The sequence below is a fragment of the Phoca vitulina genome, unplaced genomic scaffold (genome assembly GCF_004348235.1).
Source record: "Phoca vitulina isolate PV1807 unplaced genomic scaffold, GSC_HSeal_1.0 scaffold9, whole genome shotgun sequence".
NCBI classification, from domain to species: domain Eukaryota; kingdom Metazoa; phylum Chordata; class Mammalia; order Carnivora; family Phocidae; genus Phoca; species Phoca vitulina.
The window spans coordinates 44314596-44332889 of NW_022589712.1; the positions used below are offsets into that span (position 1 = coordinate 44314596).

The window sequence follows — 18294 nt, forward strand, 5'->3', positions numbered from 1 at the left end:
TCCACAGGTCAGAAGGAAATCATGCAGAACTCACCTACAAGGCTCCAGGGAGCGCAAGAGATGACTATTTGAGCTCAAGCTCATGGAAAGAAGAAAACTCAGATGAATAGAAAATTGACCTAAGATCAAAGCAGCAGAGGGAAACTGCTGATTGTATTTCAAACAGGACCCAATTTTGGAATTTGTTATCGTATTTAGCTTTGCAAAATTTCTGTGAAACCCAATGAAGTTTTTAAAAATTAGTGTAACTTAAAAAAAAATTAGTGTAACTTAAAAGATTCTTTTAGTAACAGTTATACTAATAGCTGTTCTCTCTCTGTGTGTCTCTCTCTGTCTCTGTCTCTCTCACACACACACACACACACACACACAACACACACACACAGGAAGCCTAAAACCACATGAATGACTTTTTAACGTATTTTTTAAATTTATTTTATTATTTTTAAACAAATATTTATTGAACAGGTTATTAGATTGAAGCATATGAAACTGACATTTTTTAAGGTCAAGATGTTCAAATATTGTCCATTCCACATGGTTGAACCTATGGCCAAAGTGTTCAAGGAGTCAGCAGTGAAAAACTCGATGAAAAACCCAAACCTAGTCTTAGGGGTCAGTGAAGGTGCCTCTGGGAAAGTGAGCTGAGGAATGGGTAGGATAAGTCAGATGGAGAAAGAGGTGAGTCTTCCAGGCAGTGAGGATTGATGGCGGAAGGCCCATCAGAAAAAGAAGAAACCAGAAGGACTTGTGGCTGATTGGAGGGTGATGTAGGAAAAGGAAAGCAGAGGGAGAGAAGCTGAACAGGTAGGCTGAGGAGATCTTTGTAAACACATACATTTTAGGGATTTTAGATATTTAACTGTTCAAAGGTAAACTGAGGCATATTAACACTTTTAAGAGTTTATTTGAGTAAATACGGATTCTAATCAGGCAGTGCCATACTGGAAGTGGTTAGGAGCACTCTGCCAACAGGAGTCAGGGAAAGACTCATAGAGAAGGAATACAAGCAAAGCCAGGGAATTATTTGATTAAGCAGTTGCCTTATTTGGGAAAAGGCTAGTTGGCCGCTTGTGATTGGTTGTCCTTAGATTTTGATTTCTTAACCTTGAGGAATTTACAGGCTTAGGTTTGGGTTTGCTTACTTAGGCAACTAAAGCGTTGCAGCCCCTTCATTCTAACGGCCTCCTTGTTTAATTAATTTAACAATCCGAAGGGAAATGGGAAGGCACCAAAACAGGTTAAGTGGGGGAGCAACTGAGTTTCACACTGTGTATTGGTATAGAATTAGTTTCAGTAGACTGTCTTGTTGACATTTCCAAGTGCTAAAATAAGATCTGAACGGAATGAAATGTCCAAAGTCTGAATTGGGACCACAGTGCCCAAGCCCCGGGAGCGCCAAAATTGTGCACCTGTCCCTTTAGACAGAGTGTCTGCTCCTGATGAGGGCAGCGCTTGTCCCCGTGACCAGGGAGACAGCTCTCTTACCACAGTCCTCCCAGCTGGGTCACTTGAGCTTCATTTACAGGCCTTCTTGTTCCTCTGAGAAACTCTGACTATTCCTCTTCCAGAGGAACAGATGGAAGTAGAGATTCAGAATGGAGATGGCATAAGGAAGACATCTAGTTCTCTTGTAATACACTTGAAATAAATCGCTTCGGTGGATTGCTTGGCTCTTCAGAAGAAACCTGAAAAGAATTGGGCCAGGGTTTTGGAGTGAATATTTCAGTGAGAATTCTGGAAAAATTCAACTGGAAAAGCACAATAATGACTACAGGAGCTGATATGCTTTGTGCAATCACACTCCATGCAATATTAGAACACACAGGCATCTTGCTGAAGACAGTGCACTGTGGTTGGGTAAGACTGCTTAATATCTGGGACAAATCTTACTAGTAAATAACAGCCCTGTGTTCCTGAGGTGTAATTGGAGCCCATCCTTCCCATGTGGGTGGAATAAACAACCAGGGAAAATATAGAGTTCTTAGCTTGAATTTTTGACATTAAAACTTTTCCCATATGATACTCATAGTCATCACCCACAAATATTTTTGTATCACCTGCAAGGTACTAGTGAAGCAGGGGCTTCATTTTTATCTGTTATCATTTTATATTCTTCTTACGTTTATTATAGTATATCCATTTTGAAGGTCTTGACTAAGAATCAGTCTAAGAAACTGAAAATATCTTAAACACAAACATGATCTCAAGGAAGTCTAGAAGTAGGTGGGCCCAGTGTTCATTCAATTTTTCATTGCTTTTTATGTTAAAACTTGTAATGGAGTAAAATGCTAAACTGGCATGAACTTTAAAGCCAAAATTGGTGATACAAGGAAAACCTCGAAAAGCTCAAAACTCGAAACCTAAGTCCAGCGATGGCCGTCATCCACATCTAACTCATTAATTCTGCTTTGCTGTCAGGATTCTCCCAGGGAGAAGCTTCAAAACCACAGGGCAGGGAGATCTTGTGAACATGATGGTCTTCATGATTAAAATAGACCAGTGCGATCCAGTCATTTCACACATGTTAAAGCGATTTAATTGGATCAACTTTTCATAGTTCTAGAGATCAGGGAAGAACAATCTGATTAGTCACCTAATGACATATCTTTAGTTAAATAAGAAAACCCAGGTTCAAGTTCATAAGGACAATTTTAGTTTCCAAACCAAAGCTTAGTATACTGCCCAAACCTTATTCAGTCTTAGACCTCTGTTAGTAACTCCTTTGAAAAGTAGGTAGCGCTCATGAATAAATAAATAAAACATTAAAAAAAAAAGAAAAGTAGGTAGCATATTTCATATATTCTGAGAAATACCTAGTACAGTGTAAATATTATTTAAGGAATATTACTATTATGATGGATAATAATGCACTTAAAATATTGCCATTACCCCCAAGAACTTTATTAAAATAAAACAATTGAGAAATAATTAGTTATAGCAACAACTGGAACGCAATCTCCTATAGTTCAGGGATTATTTCTCTCCTATGTTTGATTTTTGTTTTTGTTTGTTTTTGGCAGGGGGTGGGGGCTACTTAATATTCAAATTGAGAGTGCTAAATAAAATATATCTCCTCCTAGAACGATTCTAGTTAGATATTCCAGTCCAAAGGGATGAATGCTTATGGTCCCCTGACAACATTACCTAGCTAAAGGCAGTTTAATGTTAATGTTAAGGTCAAGGTCAAGGTTATGGACTCTAGGGTCAGATAAATATGGATTTTCGTCCCAATTCTGCTACATCCTCTCTGTGCAAACCCAAGAAATTTGTAAACTTCGCAGGCCTCAGTTTTCTCAACTAGAAAATGGATACGCTAATAATTATTTTATTGTGTCTTAAGATAATAGAATGAGATAATTAATACACCTGAACCATTTCTCAAGGTGTAGTACATGAATACTACTCATTAAGCGTGGGTTAAGATCTTAGCTGTGCCTTATGTCTGTTTTATGCAAGCTATGATTGTGTCAACCCAAAATGCTCAGTAGAAGAAAACAGGACCCTTTTGAATTATATATATATTTCAAGACAGGGAAATTAAACTGAGATACATAAATAAAAAATTTAAATAGCATATCTTCAAAACTCTAATTGCAGACTCTCTTTTCCTTAATGATTAGCTTTTAAACAGGAACCCTGATTTAGGCTCCCAAAGCAGGTCATCTCCCTTACCAGGCAGGGAGCAGCATGCACGCTTGCTCGGTCATGTTGTGGTTCTGCACCAGGTCCCGGTCCCTCCGCTGTCTGCTACTAATGTTCTGAAGCCTACGGTTTGGACTAACCTCCTTTTCCAAAGCCAGTCTTTGAAATAGGAAAGTAAATATTATATTATTTTAAATTATGTTGTTAAATATATTTTCACTAATACTAAATTATACTATTTAACACATTTAATAATATTTAAGTATATTATATATTATATTATTATGTTACAATTAATAATACATAATAAATATGTTTCAATAATAATTAAAATATTTTAAAAATCCAATAATTAAGAATTTAAACATAACTGTTTAAGAATAACAATTTAAATAAATATTAATTATTCTAAATGTAAAATTATATTATTATAAACCCCCATTTTAGAGGGGCTTTGCAATCCCTTTGCATTGTCAAATTTCTTTCTTTGTAGCAAAGGATACAATTGGAACCTTTGTCTGACATATGTGTTACAATATTTGCAAATGCAGGTCAGGTGATTTAATGAGGCTCTGAAGTCGTGGTTTGCTAGTTCTTCATCCTCCCTGAGTTTAAATAGTGTGTCTATCATCATAATAGCCATATTATGGTTTCTTTGGGAGGCAGGGACTCTGACCAAAGAAACCAAAGAAAGCACTTTGCTCTCAGCTGTAATCTTTACTTGTAAGTGATCAAAGTACTCTCATTGAAAGTAGGTGAAGAGATTGAGAAACTTTTTTATTATATATAGTTAAAGAAAACATTTGTACAAATGTTTGTCATGTGTGAGCAGATAACCTTTTTATATTAGCAAAGGCTAGTTCACCATTCCAATTAAAATTACAATTCTATATCTCACTTAATAAACAAAATTATATAGAGCTTACATAATGCTCTAGTATCTAAAACAGCAACTTGCAAACTTAGCCCTCGATCCCTGCAAACCTGCCCTTTTTTCTCTTTAGAATTTATTACCATATAATAACTTAGCACATGTTTGACCTGTGAGCATCTGTTTTGTCCCCCTCTGGCCCCTATCCAAATAAGGACAGAGGTGTTTATCTGTTTGGTTCACTGTTGTCTTCATAGTGTCTTGCAGGATCTTTGGCAAACAGTAGGTACTCAGTAACTGTTGAGTATTTATTCAACAAATCATTATGGCTAATTTAACTGGAACAACCTGAGTATCTCACGTGACAAAATTCTTAAACATGGAGAAATTGATTAAGAACTTACCACATGGCAGGTGTTAGAATTTTGGAATTGAGTCCATTATCTGCATTTTCAGACGAGGACATTGAGATAGGCAGAACAGCAGGACCTCTCAAGGTCACTCGGCTCACAGGTAGAGCCAGGATCCAACATCGGCACAGCTGGGAGCACGTGTTCTAACTACTGTCCTATTTCCAGAAGACAGAAAGGGTGAGGGCCTTGGCTTTAGTGATGTGTTGTGGGGGGAGAGAAAGTGTGCTGTAACCTGTTACCATGGCCACCCCCTCAGAACTCTCCGTGCGCGTTAAGGGTCAAGAACCATTTTCTGCTGTACCAAGAACCTCTCTTTACCACTGCAATAATTTTTGAAGCAAAGAAATCTGAAAGAGTCCCATTCTTCTCTTTCCTGGGTGAACTCTGATGTATTCTTGGGCGGACATTTTTAAGTCTGAAGTTGGTCTTCAAAGCTAATTGGTTTTGTGTTCAGACTACCTAGTCATAAATGGTCAATAATAGAAGTGATGTAACTAGTGTTTCTTTTTTTCTTCCCCTGTTTATTGTTTCCTCCATATCTGGAATAAGGCCAATGTTGGAATTTTTCTCATGTCGCTTAGTAATTACAACTATGATCACACATTTCTTAAAATGTGTGACTTCATTAGAAGAAGTAAGTCATGGGACTTGGCTCTCCTGGGTCAGAGTCCCTGCCTCCCACCTCTGCCCCCCCATCCCCCATCCCCCATCAGTTCCCTGCCTTGGTGCTTTGCATTGGTGTTTACTCTGACCTCTGCCCACCATCTGTCCTTGGGCAGTTGCTTTCTTTTCTTTGTCCCAAATTTCCTGCCTGGGGTAAGGGTTTGAACCAGCAGCAATTCTAGCTCCAGAGGGTGGTGGCCGGTGGTGGAGTGTGGGGGGATCTCCAGGGTCATTGGTGATGCCTGTGATAAGGGACTACTGGGCCTCAGTGCCCCAGGGGTTGGAGAAACTGCAGTTAGGACAAAGGTTGCAGCACTCCTGAGGGAGGAGAACTGTGAAAACCTTCTGCAGACTCTGGCTCCTCGACAGGAGGCTGGGAGAGGAGGAACATTTTAGGAGCCTGACTTTGCATTTGAAAACTTCTGCCCTCTATTACTAAAGCGGTTTCACTCCAGGGCTGGCTTTAGGTAAAATTTCTAAGTGGTCATCCAATATCTGGTCTCAATTCCTGAGAATATCATCCAGGAAGACCCAATGTCTTTTAACCTACAATCAGATTAAAAGTCTCAAAAATGCAAACATTTGAGAGAATTAAATAAAAAGCAATGCTTTTGTTAAGAACAAGGGTTAAGGCACTGGGTGCCTGGAAAGAGTGGTGGTAGGCTGTCCTTACTCTATAGACAGCAGGGTCAGGACAAATCTTAGGGGTGTCAGCACTCTGAACAGAAATGTGAGCCTTAGAGCCTGGTGGCTGGGACTGGAGGCCATTCAGCCAGCAGCTAGTGCATGGTAGGAACCAAGAGTCCAGTAGCACATTATTTGTGAAGATACAAACCTAGAGATGTCTATCTGAAGTTCATGGAACCCCAGACTCTGGGCAGAAACTCAGTAAGTGGGAAGTGAGTCATAAGTTCAAGGAGAAACCCAGCGAAAGTTGACTCCATGCAGTCCTCATCTGTGGAATGAGGGTGCCCTAAATTCTAGGCAATGGTAGGACTGAGAGCCCAACTTGGTGACACAGGGTAGTCAGCTGTTGAGAGCTCACCTGGGAGAAGTTGGGGGCCATGGACACAGGGAGTCAGGGGAGCAGACAAGGGAGGGTGCTGTGAAATGCATATGGAGAAACCTCTAGAGATGGCAGTGGAAGTAATACACCCCTGGGGTACTGGATGCTTCATAGGCGATAAGCAAAACAGAGAAAGTGTCACAAAACAGAAGGTTTTCTTAAAAAACCAACCAACAAACAAAAACCCAAAAAACTAAAACACCACTCAGAGAAAAATACTTTGGTATTTCTATCCATTTTTTAAATTTTATTTTTCATAGTTGAGCCGGTCTCCAAATACATAATACAGTTTTATGTTCTTTCTGCCTAATATTATGGCGTAGATTCCCACAAACCATTAAAAAGTCTTCATTGGGCTGATTTTTAAAATGTTTTTTTCTCTAGGTTACTTTATAGTAAGAATACAGTATATAATCCATATAACATACAAAATATGTGCTAATCAACTGTGTATGATATCAGTAAGGCTTCTGGTCAACAGTAAGCTATTAAGAATTAGTTTTGGTGGAGTTAAAAGTTATATGCAGATTTTTGACTGCAGAGAGCTTGGGGTGCCCCTAACTCTCATGCTGTTCAAGGGTCAACTCTCCTTGCAGAAATCTAGGCTGATTATTTATTTATTTATTTATTTGAGAGAGAGAGAGAGAGAGAGAGAGTGAGAGCAAGCACAAGCAGAGGGAGAAGCAGACTACCCGCTGAGCAGGGAGCCCGATGCAGGGCTTGATTCCAGGACCCTGAGATCATGACCTAAGCCTAAGGCAGATGCTCAACAGACTGAGTCACACAGGTGCCCCTGGGCTGATTTTTAATGACTGTTAAATAACTCATGCAAAGAAAGAGCAACCATTTAAAACCAGCCTTCTAGAACTTATGGCTTCTGAAAAAGCTCCAGACCCGGAAGCAGCAGGGGAAAGCCTCTGAACCACAATAGTAACAGTAACAACAATAGTCATGAAATCCCCTGAGCACTGAGAGGTAAATAAATATTTGAGAAGAGCCAAAAAAAGACCCCAAATTATACCTTTACATTGTGATTTTTATCTTTCATTAAACCAAGCGGAAGGTGCGCACGGATAGATCCCATTTCCATCTTCAAGCCTCAGGGAAGGAACGCGGAGAACATGAATGTCAAATAGCCCGCTTTTGCGTTTCAACCACCAAGGTCCCAGGCTAAAATAAAATTTTAATTTGATGATAATGTAGCGAAACCAAATTGCAGACCAGAAACTGAACTTTGTGCTTTTAGCTTCCATTCCTCTAGGCTGGAACCTTGGCCCTTGAAACTCAAAAGCTAATTATTTAATATTTTCCTTCTTTGCCTACTGTGGCATCATCCCTTCCCTGAGACATAAAGATGAGAAGCACTGAGTGCAAGAGACAATGAGACAAATGAAAGACAGTGAGAGACAATGCCCCCCCCCGCCCCCCTAATGCCACCAAGTATCTCACCAGAGAAATAATTATTGCCCTGGTGATGACCAATATATACCTTTTGGCCAGTTTCAAGGTTCAGCTGATGTGCTGTGGTAGACCATGATCAGGTTCTAGTGGGCCTGACAAGCAGTAAGGGATGATGGCAGAGGTATGTGCATGAGGAAGAATTTGCTTGTATGGCAAATTCTTCAGGCTTTGAAGGTTGGCATGGCCACTCTCCAGTCTGATAGTATAAAAGGCCATTGTTTGGGCCTCCTTCTGATGACTGTAAAATTTAATTTCCCTGGAGTTATATGATACTGATGGAGTATAACTGAGTCTGAGGATGTACATTCTGTATTTTCAATAAATATAATTTTAGAACTCAGATATATTTGATCATATCAAATCTATACTGTTGCTAATGAATTATAATTATTATTTCTAATAAAGAAATAGCAGAGAAGTTTGTTCTTAATGAAATTCTTCACAGTTACTATATTGTGGTAACTAAAGTTTGGATTGTATTGTTTGAGGTCTGGTGTTATTTAACTAAACTATGGTAACTAAGATTTCTGCCTTTCAGGGGTGCCTGGCTGGCTTAGTGGGTAGAGCATGTGACTCTTGATCTTGGGGTTGTGAGTTGGAGCCTCATGTTGGGGGTAGAGGTTACTTAAAAAAAATAATAGAATTTCTGCCTCTTAGAACCATGCAAACAATGACTGCCTATTTGGTGGCAGATTGTATTTTCCAAAGGTAGTGCAACAATTTCTTCTATCCTACCTGTTCTTCTCAAACCTTTCTATTTTCACATCAAGAGGTGGGGCCTATTTCCCTCTCCTCCAGTCTGGGCAGTTTTGTGACTCTCTGGCAACCAATAAAATGCAGCAAAAGTAACTATGATTTCTCAAGCTGACTCATAAAAGACAATGCATCTTAACACTGAACACTTCCACCAAAGCTAGAAGCTACCACGTAAGTTCTCCAGTTGCCTGGAGACCATCATGCTGGGGAAGAAGTCCAAACAAACCCATGTGGAGAAATCACCTGGAGGAGATATATGAAATGACTGACCCAGTATTACATTATTGGACTGTTAGGTTGTATCCAATCTTTTGATGTAAGTAATTCCATAAGAAATATCTTTGAATACAGGCCATTTTTCATGAGTGCAACTATGTGCCAGTTAAATTCCAAAAAAACAGAAGAAGCACAAATTCTTGAAATTGGAAGGGTATTTCTTTTTTTCACATTCCACCAATAAAGCTTCATCAAGGAAGTACTTAGTGGTCCATTTTGTTAGCGAAGTTATAAATATTATCTGTGCTAATAAGGCAAAAGACATTGATAGCACAGTGAAGGAGATAAATTTCATTGGAATGAGGAAATCCCGTAGGCAAGGTCATGTATTCTCTGATTTAAATGTATATTTTGTAGAAAGATGGTCATATTCCTCTGACCAAGAAATCGGAGAGTTGTATATTCTTTAATCTACAATCTTACAAATACAGAAAATGAACAAAGATCAGGTAGACAATGGGGAAGTTTTTCAAAAGACCAAGTTTTAGGGGTCAATTCTGGGGTCAGTACCATTTGTCTTTATGTTATACAGCAGTTTTGTCAACATTTGCCCAAAGATGTTCAGCTCAAAAAAACAAAACAAAACAAAACAAAAACCCATGCCTGTATTGCTCACAATGAGAACCTCATGCCATTAAGAAAAGCTGAAGTTTCATTAGTATAATTTATTTAAGAAGACATGGAAGTTTATTTGATACTTAAATCATAAAAAAGGACACCAACACAAAACTGTCTGGCCTGAAAGAGTTAATCGTCAGCCATCTAAAAAGTAGCTCTTCAGAATGACTCACTTCTGTACCTTGCAGATTTCAAATTCTTAACTTTATCTTGATGCGAGGCTAATTGAAATTTGTACAATATTTCCCTTTCAAGACAGCTACACTTGTACATATCTCAGGTCTGTGGTGGCTAGTTTCAGCTCTCTGTCTCAATAGACTTGATAAGGCAGTATTTTGGTTAATATGTAGTGAAGTTCTTAAAGTACTCTAACAAACTTCCTCATCTTTAACTCACCCTCAGACTGTTTGTCTATTAATTTCAGCTTTGTTTGCTTTTTAATTTTGAAATATATATATTGGGTTTCAAAGGGTTCTGTTTTTCCCCTCTGCAGCGTCGTTTGACTCTGTTTTTCTGATAGTTCTTCATTATAATGGTGTCACTGTTTGCTCAGGCAGAGATGGTAAAAAACCCAGTTTCCTGCAGAGCTGAACCAAGCTCAGAGAAGTGAAACGGTGGATGATCTGAAGTGCTCCAGTTTCAGACGGTGCAAGTGACACATGCTTGCTGAAATGCAGCTTGCCTTTTCTACGTTGTTCGCTTCCCATGCGAAGCGCACTGCTAGAATCTAACCTTTAGACAGGGGGTGACTTTCTTTATGAGAGTGAAAGGAAACTAAATTATGAAATAGCTCTTACGTGACTATTACACGCTATCTAGGATTCAAAGCTCTCGAGTAAATGGTCTAAATATTACTTTAAAAGGCAAAGATATTCTCACATGTCAAAAAAACCTCCCCCAAACTCCACCAGCCACTCTTTCAACGGAAACCTAAAGAATTGATATAGTGGGATGGAGAAAATGAGAATAACAGTCATCTAAAAATCGCCATTGGTGAAGTGATGAAGAACATTTGCTGGCTTATTCTGAAACTTGTCAATGTTGCGACTCTTGGCTGCATATGGATTTCTGTGGTACAGTGTACGGTTTTACACAGCTGCCTAAAGTCATGTGTAACGAACCTGGTAAGTTTTGCTGCTCTAATATTTGTCTTTGCAGGAACTGGAACATGTAGAATTCAGCTTGTTATAAACGAGTGAATGATTTTCTCATGAGAAGTGGTAGTAAGGCAAGAAAGATTTTTTTTTCCCCCAAAGTAAGTTAGGAATGTTTTTAATTACAGAAGGCAGGGGAAGGCTGTTTTATTTCTTTAAGTTATCTGTTCATAGATTGTGTGTGTGTGTGGGGGGGCGGGGTAGGAATTGGGTTAAAGAGGCTTACATGCGATAAATTTTGCATGCTTTAAAAATGCCAATTTAAACTCATTTATTTCGGGGCACCTGGGTGGCTCAGTCGTTCAGCGTCTGCCTTTGGCTCAGGTCATGATCCCAGGGTCCTGGGATCGAGCCCCGCATCGGGCTCCCTGCCCGGCGGGAAGCCTGCTTCTCCCTCTCCCACTCCCCCTGCTGTGTTCCCTCTCTCGCTGTCTCTCTCTCTCTGTCAAATAAATAAATAAAATCTTTAAAAAAAATAAATAAATAAACTCATTTATTTCAAAACCATTTATGTTTGTCTTGAAGCAAGAAATAGGTTTGGCCACAGGGCAATGCCTACTGGTTGCAGACCGCAGCAGCATTTATATTGCGGATGGATGGTTGTATCAGGAGGTGGATGCCAAGGAAGCAGATGCAGATGCCATATAGAACAATGTTTTATTTGAAAAAGCAAAAATTGTTTTTAAGTTCCTTTCCTTCTACCTGTGCATTTGTAGTTTTTTCAGTAATGAGTTTTTTTGGGTATCCTTCCCCTATAAATTGTTCCATATCTTTCAGTTATTGTGATGTTGTTTTGCTTCAAAAAGCCCCTGAATCAACTGTAAAAACCAAAGACATTCTACCAGGGAAAGATGCACTTTTCTTATCTAGAGACAAAGGAAATAGCCTGATAGCTTACATGTTAGGCTACTTATAGTCCTACTTTTTAGAATAATAAAAGTACCCAATACAGTACTCATTGTTATGCTAAAGTATTGGAGGTAGAAGTCTGAGCGGTGGTTTAAAAAGATAATTATCTGCGTTACACTCCTCTGGCTTAATTTAAACTATAGATTAAAACACTACTTGAGCTTTCTATGGGTAGTAGCACCTTTTGAAAAAGTTTGGCATTTTATATAAATCACTGTTGAAGACCTCATTGCCATTAATGTGGAATTGTATGCCTTAGGATTTTATAGTCGTCATCCAAACTTAAACATGGAAAAATAAGACTATTAGATGTATTCGTTATTGAATAATTTAAAAATTTCCCCTGATTATAATAAGAACATATATTCACTGTAAAATATTTAAAAGGTAGAGAAGTAGAGAAGGATAAAGAAAAAAAGCATTTTCTCTTCAAATATGTATATAATTTTACATACAGTTGTATACCCGTCTTTTTCACTTAACATGACGTTGTAAGTTTTTCCTATACCCTGACATTTTTATGGAAACAGGATCTTCAGTCTATTTAGAATATTTCCATCCTATAAATGTACCACCATAATTTGTTAATTTCTCCTTACTGTCAAAACTGATATTGTTTGTTTCCATTACTGTCGTCTCCATTTTATTTGTTTTATTTTTTTTCGGTGTTTAGTTATGTTTAGTTTCATCTTATCTTTGTGTGGGCTCCTGGGTTTCAGGCAGTAGGAGTAGACAGCTTGTTCCTTCCGCTCACCACCCACAGACACAGGCTCAGCCCATGTGGTGGCCACTGGGAGAGACAGGGTTTGCCAGTTTGCCTAGTGCCTGTCATCAATGTCCTCCATCTGGGGCTCCCACACAGGGCCCGGAGGGAAAAAGCTAGGTGAATGAACAGTGAATATAGCCGTGGATCAGGGGAAGGATATGTAAAATGCTTGAGTTTATGATACTGTTTGCATTTTTTGTGTGTGCCATTCTTTGTAGCCTGGACACTTGCTGCGAAGGTCATCTTTGATTTCCCTGGGTGGTTCTTGATCCTGAGGCATATTTGCTTTTTAAAAAGAAACACAGAGTCTTATACATAGGAATGTTTAGAATTGCTGTCCAAATGTGCACAGATCGTAGATCTGTGCTGAGCATGAGTAGTTTACGTCCATTGATGGATCTGTAGGTATTAGTTGAATGTAGTAATTGACTTAATATTTTTGAGTTATATGTGCCTGTGCTGCAGAGAACAAAAAATAATCAATGTTCTTCAGAACACTAGTATTGTGGCATCCTTCATGAAAGAGAAACAAAAGAGACTGAGGAACTAGCATTGAGAAATGCTCTGTTAGAAGTATCAATTCAATGCAAGACTATTAGAAACAAGAGTTCAGAGGTTATCCTGTTAAAAAAAAGTACAAACATCAATACCTTTCTTGTGTATCCATATATAACTTTATAGCAAGATGATAGAACAAAACCAGAATCCAAAAATGCCATAAAATGGGCACCTGGGTGGCTCAGATGGTTAAGCGTCTGCCTTCGGCTCAGGTCATGATCTCAGGGTCCTGGGATCAAGTCCCGCATCGGGCTCCCTGCTCCTTGGGAGCCTGCTTCTCCCTCTGCCTCTCTCTCTCTCTCTCTGTCTCTCATGAATAAATAAATAAAATCTTTAAAAAAAACAAAAACAAAAAACAAAACAAAAAAAACCCCAAAAATGCCATAAAATATCCAGGAATGAGCACAGTTTGTATTGGTGTAGGAGTGCGCAGATCAGTAAAATGGAATACAGTCTGGGAGTTAAGTCATGCACACAAGGGAGTGTGGAGTATGATAAAGATGGCAGTTCAGACCAAAGTGGGGCTGTTCATTTAGAATACAAAATAACACCTTCCTTCTGTAGGTGAATGGATAAGTAAACTGTGGCACATCCAGACAAGGAAATATTATTCAGAGCTGAAAAGAAATGCGCTTTCAAGCCATGAAAAGACATGGAGTGAACTTTAAAAGCATACACTAAGTGAAAGAAACCAATCTGAAAAGACTACATACTGGATGATTCCAACCATATGACATTTTAGGAAAGGCAAAACTATGGAGACAATGAAAAGATCAGTGGTTGCCAGGAGTGGGTTTGTATGTGGTGGGGAGATAAATAGGGAGATCACAGAGGATTATTAGAAACGGCAAAAATACTCTATATGATATTGTGATGGATACATGTCACTATACCTTTGTCCAAACCCGCAGAATATACAACTCTGAGAGTGAGCCTTAAGGTAAACTATGGACTTTTGGGGATTATTATTGTGTAGATTCATCCTTAGTAAAAACTACTATTCTGCTGAGTGATGTGTATAATGAGGGAGGCATGTGTGGGGGCCGGAGGTATTTGAGAAATCTCTGTGCCTTAATCTCAATTACACTGTAAATCTAAAACTGCTCTAAGAAAATGAAGTCTTTTTTTTAAAGATTTTATTTATTTATTTGAGAGAGAGAGAGAGAGAGAGAGAGAGAGCGGGGGAGGGGCAGAGGGAGAGAGAGAGAGAGAGAGAAGCAGACTCCCTGCTGAGTGCAGAGCCCAGTGCTGAGCTCAATCTCAGGACCCTGAGATCATGACCTGAACCAAAACTAAGAATCGAATGCTTAACCGACTGAGCCACCCAGGTGCCCCAAAAATAAAGTCTTTAAAAAAAGTTTAGGCAAATTTATTAAAACCCAACTCCTTACAATACTACCAGATTCACATAGATTCCAGGAGTTATTAAAAAATACTGTGATTTAAATACAAACAAACAACAGAAACAAAGCAAGACTTCACCCTATAGATATATTACAATAAATTAAGGGTGAATATTTCTACGGTCTTGGAGCGGCAATGCCTTAAGAAGCCTGCTTCAAAAATACAGAATCCCTACAAGAAATTATTCATAATTTAACTACTTAGAAGCTTAAACTATTTGGCAATAAACAGAATACAAGAAAAACAAAGCCAAAAAATGGAAAAAGTATTAGATTTGATGAACAGAATTTTACCAATCCTTATATATAAAAAAGTATTTAAAATAAGTTTAGGGGCACCTGGGTGGCTCAGTCAGTTAATCCTCACAGAACTTTATGCACTTTATGCAACATTGGTTCTTTGGTTCCTGTGTCTGATTACTTAAGTGAACCCCCACAATGCCAGGCCATTGGATGAGGCTTTCAAGAAACAGGACTTCTGGAGCATTCCTATGTAATAGGACATCTTGAGTTCATGGGTTTATTCCTTCTGTATGTATTTATTGAAGACCTCTTATCCCTCCAGATTGTTCTAGGTACTAAGAATAGAGTCAAGGGCAAAAGGAATGGTGCTTACCTGGAAGGGGAGAGAACTCAGTGAACTTAGTGATAAACAGATCTTCTCTTCCCTCTGAAAAGTGCAGGCTATTCAGAAGCCCTTGAGATGCTTCAACCACCTGGAGTGGGGTGTGCCTGGGTGGCTCAGTGGGTTAAGAGTCTGGCTCTTGGTTTCGGCTCAGGTTGTGTCATGATCTCATGGGTCATGGAATCCAGCCCCACACCCTGTGCCGGGCTTCCCGCTGGGCCGGGAGTATGCTTCAAGATTCTTCCCCTCTGCCCCTTCCCCTGCTTGCATGCTCATGCATGCTCTCTCTCAAATAAATAAATAAATCTAAAAAATGCAAAACAAAATGCCTCCTTTGGATTTTCTATCATCTCCTGGAACACACCTTGCTTATAGCACTGGGTCAGCCAAGGTCAGATGGCATGCTCCTTGCTGGATTAATCATCTCTTCAATTCAGTGGTTCAAATCCAGCAACTCTTCAGGGGAGGTTCTGAGCAGTACTAATTAGAGGTACTAGGAGTACTCACTTAGTTATCCTCTGCTCATAATTCTAAGTCAGTCAGTGAGGCAGGCTGATGATTGGATCATATCCATATAACACAATTCAGGCACATGTCTGATCATCATAGGCCCAATATTGTCATCCTTTGTAAGCCTTTCAGTTTATCAAGGACTCTAGTCACATAACAACCAGGGAGAAGGTGAACGATTTATAGATTTTCCCCCCTTAGTTACTATTTCTTTTATTTTCTCCCAGCACAAAAAAGTTCTTAAAATTTGTGAAAATATGAGGAAAAAACCAGAGTAATCTGGTGTTTTACTATATGTAAAATTCTGAATTTGTATTTTTTTCACTATTCTTAGTAACACTGCTTAAAAAAAAAAAAAAAACTGACCATAATTCATCTTTAACCCCCAAGCCCTTTGACTTGATGAATTGACTAAAGTCACAGGCTTATTTCATACCATGTGAGACTTTATCTGTCCATTGTCCTTAACCACTCCTTACAGTCCCCCCTCCTTGATCATTTCTGCAGAATTCTTAGGCATTCCATCTTATAATTTGCATTGGCATTTTACCAGATTTCATAACTGATTTAATAATTTTAAAACATCACACTTTATAATTAGAAAACACAGAGGAGGCGACAGTATTCCAGGAAGCTTTTTTAAAAAAAGTGTGGTAGTCATACTGAATGTAATATTGATAGCTGTTGTTTATGATCTCCTTCTTCATTTCAGGGCCGGCAGCTTGACATTGGCACACCATATAATCTGAGTGAACCTGTGAGTAATCACTTCCATTGTCAGGAAGTTTATAATGTTTGCGTTTATAAAAATGGGACAATGGTCAGGTTTTATTCCAATAAGAATAATTCTTAAGTAAAGTCTCATTTATTTGTCCTTGATGGAGGAAGTTCAGTTGAAAATAGCGAGGAGTCTGAATTACGGAATATTAAAAAATGAACTCAGGCACAGTGTGTTGAAGAAGAAAGAACACAGGACTAATCCAACTCCGTGATTTTGATTCTACTTGGCTGTGTGGCTTGGGGAAAATTACTTAATATTCCTGAGACTTAGTTTTATTACATGTTATCTGAGAGGGTTGGATGAGATGGTTTCCAGTGTTTTTTCTAACAATTACATTTATAGTTTTATTATTTTTCTGCACCTATATCCATTTATTCATCGTGTTTAGTGACTCAAAATATAAACATGAACACACTTCCAAAACTGTGGACCTATTTAGGTTTTGATATGCTGCTTTCCAGTTGAGTCCCCAGTTTTGAGTTTTGCTTGTTGTGTAAGGACATGGCCAGGACCCGTGCTCGATGCCACGGTGTCCAGGACTTTACCTGCTGCCAGCCACCCAGGGGACAGGGTGCTCCCTGAAGGTTGGGTGATCTCCGGGTTCTAGGCCTGCCCACGCCACCTCCCCTCAGCAACCCCGCTGTCCTGCGGTGAGTCACACCAAGCCCGCTTTGCCTGGAAACAGGAGAGTTCTACTTAGGATTCCAAAGGTCCTGATCCTTCTGAGGCCACAGATTCCTGGGTAGATACATTTTGTGACTATGTTGCACTAGTCAGGTGGCAAGAAGAAAATCACCCTTCTCTAGTCACCATTGTCTCTTAATATATCTCTTGCAGTGCATCCAAGGATGTCATTTTTGGAACTCTGTAGATCAGGAAAGCTGTGCTTTAAAGTGTGTAAGTATTAATTATGTTTCTGTTTTGATACTAATATTTCCTTCAAAAGAAAAGTTATCTAAGGGGATTCCCATTTGAATTTCCACTGGTTTTCAAGGAGTTAAAGGAAAAGTGTGATGGCCTGAGTGATACATAATAGTGGGGAAAAATTGAAATAAACGCTATTAATGCAATTGGAGACCCAGGGGGGTTAACGCAAACTGTGGAACCCAGGGATGCCCAATTGCTCCAAACTCTAATGGCCTTTTAGTAGAATGTCAGGCCCTTGTCAAATTTCCTAGTCCTGTGCTTCTCAAATGTTAAAGTACAGTTATCTAAGGATCTTGTTAAAATGCAGATTCTGATTCTGAAGACCTGGGGTGGGACAAGCTCCCAGATGGTGTGATGCTTGTTGTCCCCAGATGACACTTGGGCTAGCAAGGCCCTAGATCACATTCGAAGTTTCTCTGCAGGGAACATGGCAGCAATCCAATCCAGAGATTACAAACCCCTACGTTTACTCCACTCTATGTAGAAAATACATCCCGAACTACTTTATTTTTCATTTTTAATTAACCCCAGCTTTGCCACTTAGTGTGTAACTGGTTAAGGTACTTAACCTCTTGGCACTTTACTTTCCTCCTCAATAAATTAGGATAATAATAGAATCTCTCTCTTAAGGATAATGCCTGACACACTGTAATTATTCTGGTCTAGTGAATAAGAATTTCGCCATTTAAAAGCGGGTTCCTTTGTTCAGGTTGTTCAGGTCTGAGGTTGAATCATGGTATTTTGGGGTAATCCTAATATTGTTTTCTTTTTTTTTTTTTTTTTAAATATTTTATTTATTTATTTGACAGAGAGAGAGAGAGAGGCAGCTAGAGAGGGAACACAAGCAGGGGGAGTGGGAGAGGGAGAAGCAGGCTCCTGGCCGAGCAGGGAG

General features: G+C 39.1%; 1 protein-coding gene across 1 annotated transcript in view; it reads left to right on the top strand.

Moving 5' to 3' along the window:
- The first annotated feature begins 10770 nt into the window (after positions 1–10770).
- ROS1 (ROS proto-oncogene 1, receptor tyrosine kinase) overlaps positions 10771–18294 on the top strand; it is a 109343-nt gene continuing 101819 nt past the window's right edge. The window contains 3 exon segments of the mRNA XM_032407380.1: positions 10771–10893; positions 16407–16451; positions 17313–17372. Coding sequence (XP_032263271.1) covers positions 10771–10893; positions 16407–16451; positions 17313–17372 — 228 coding nt within the window.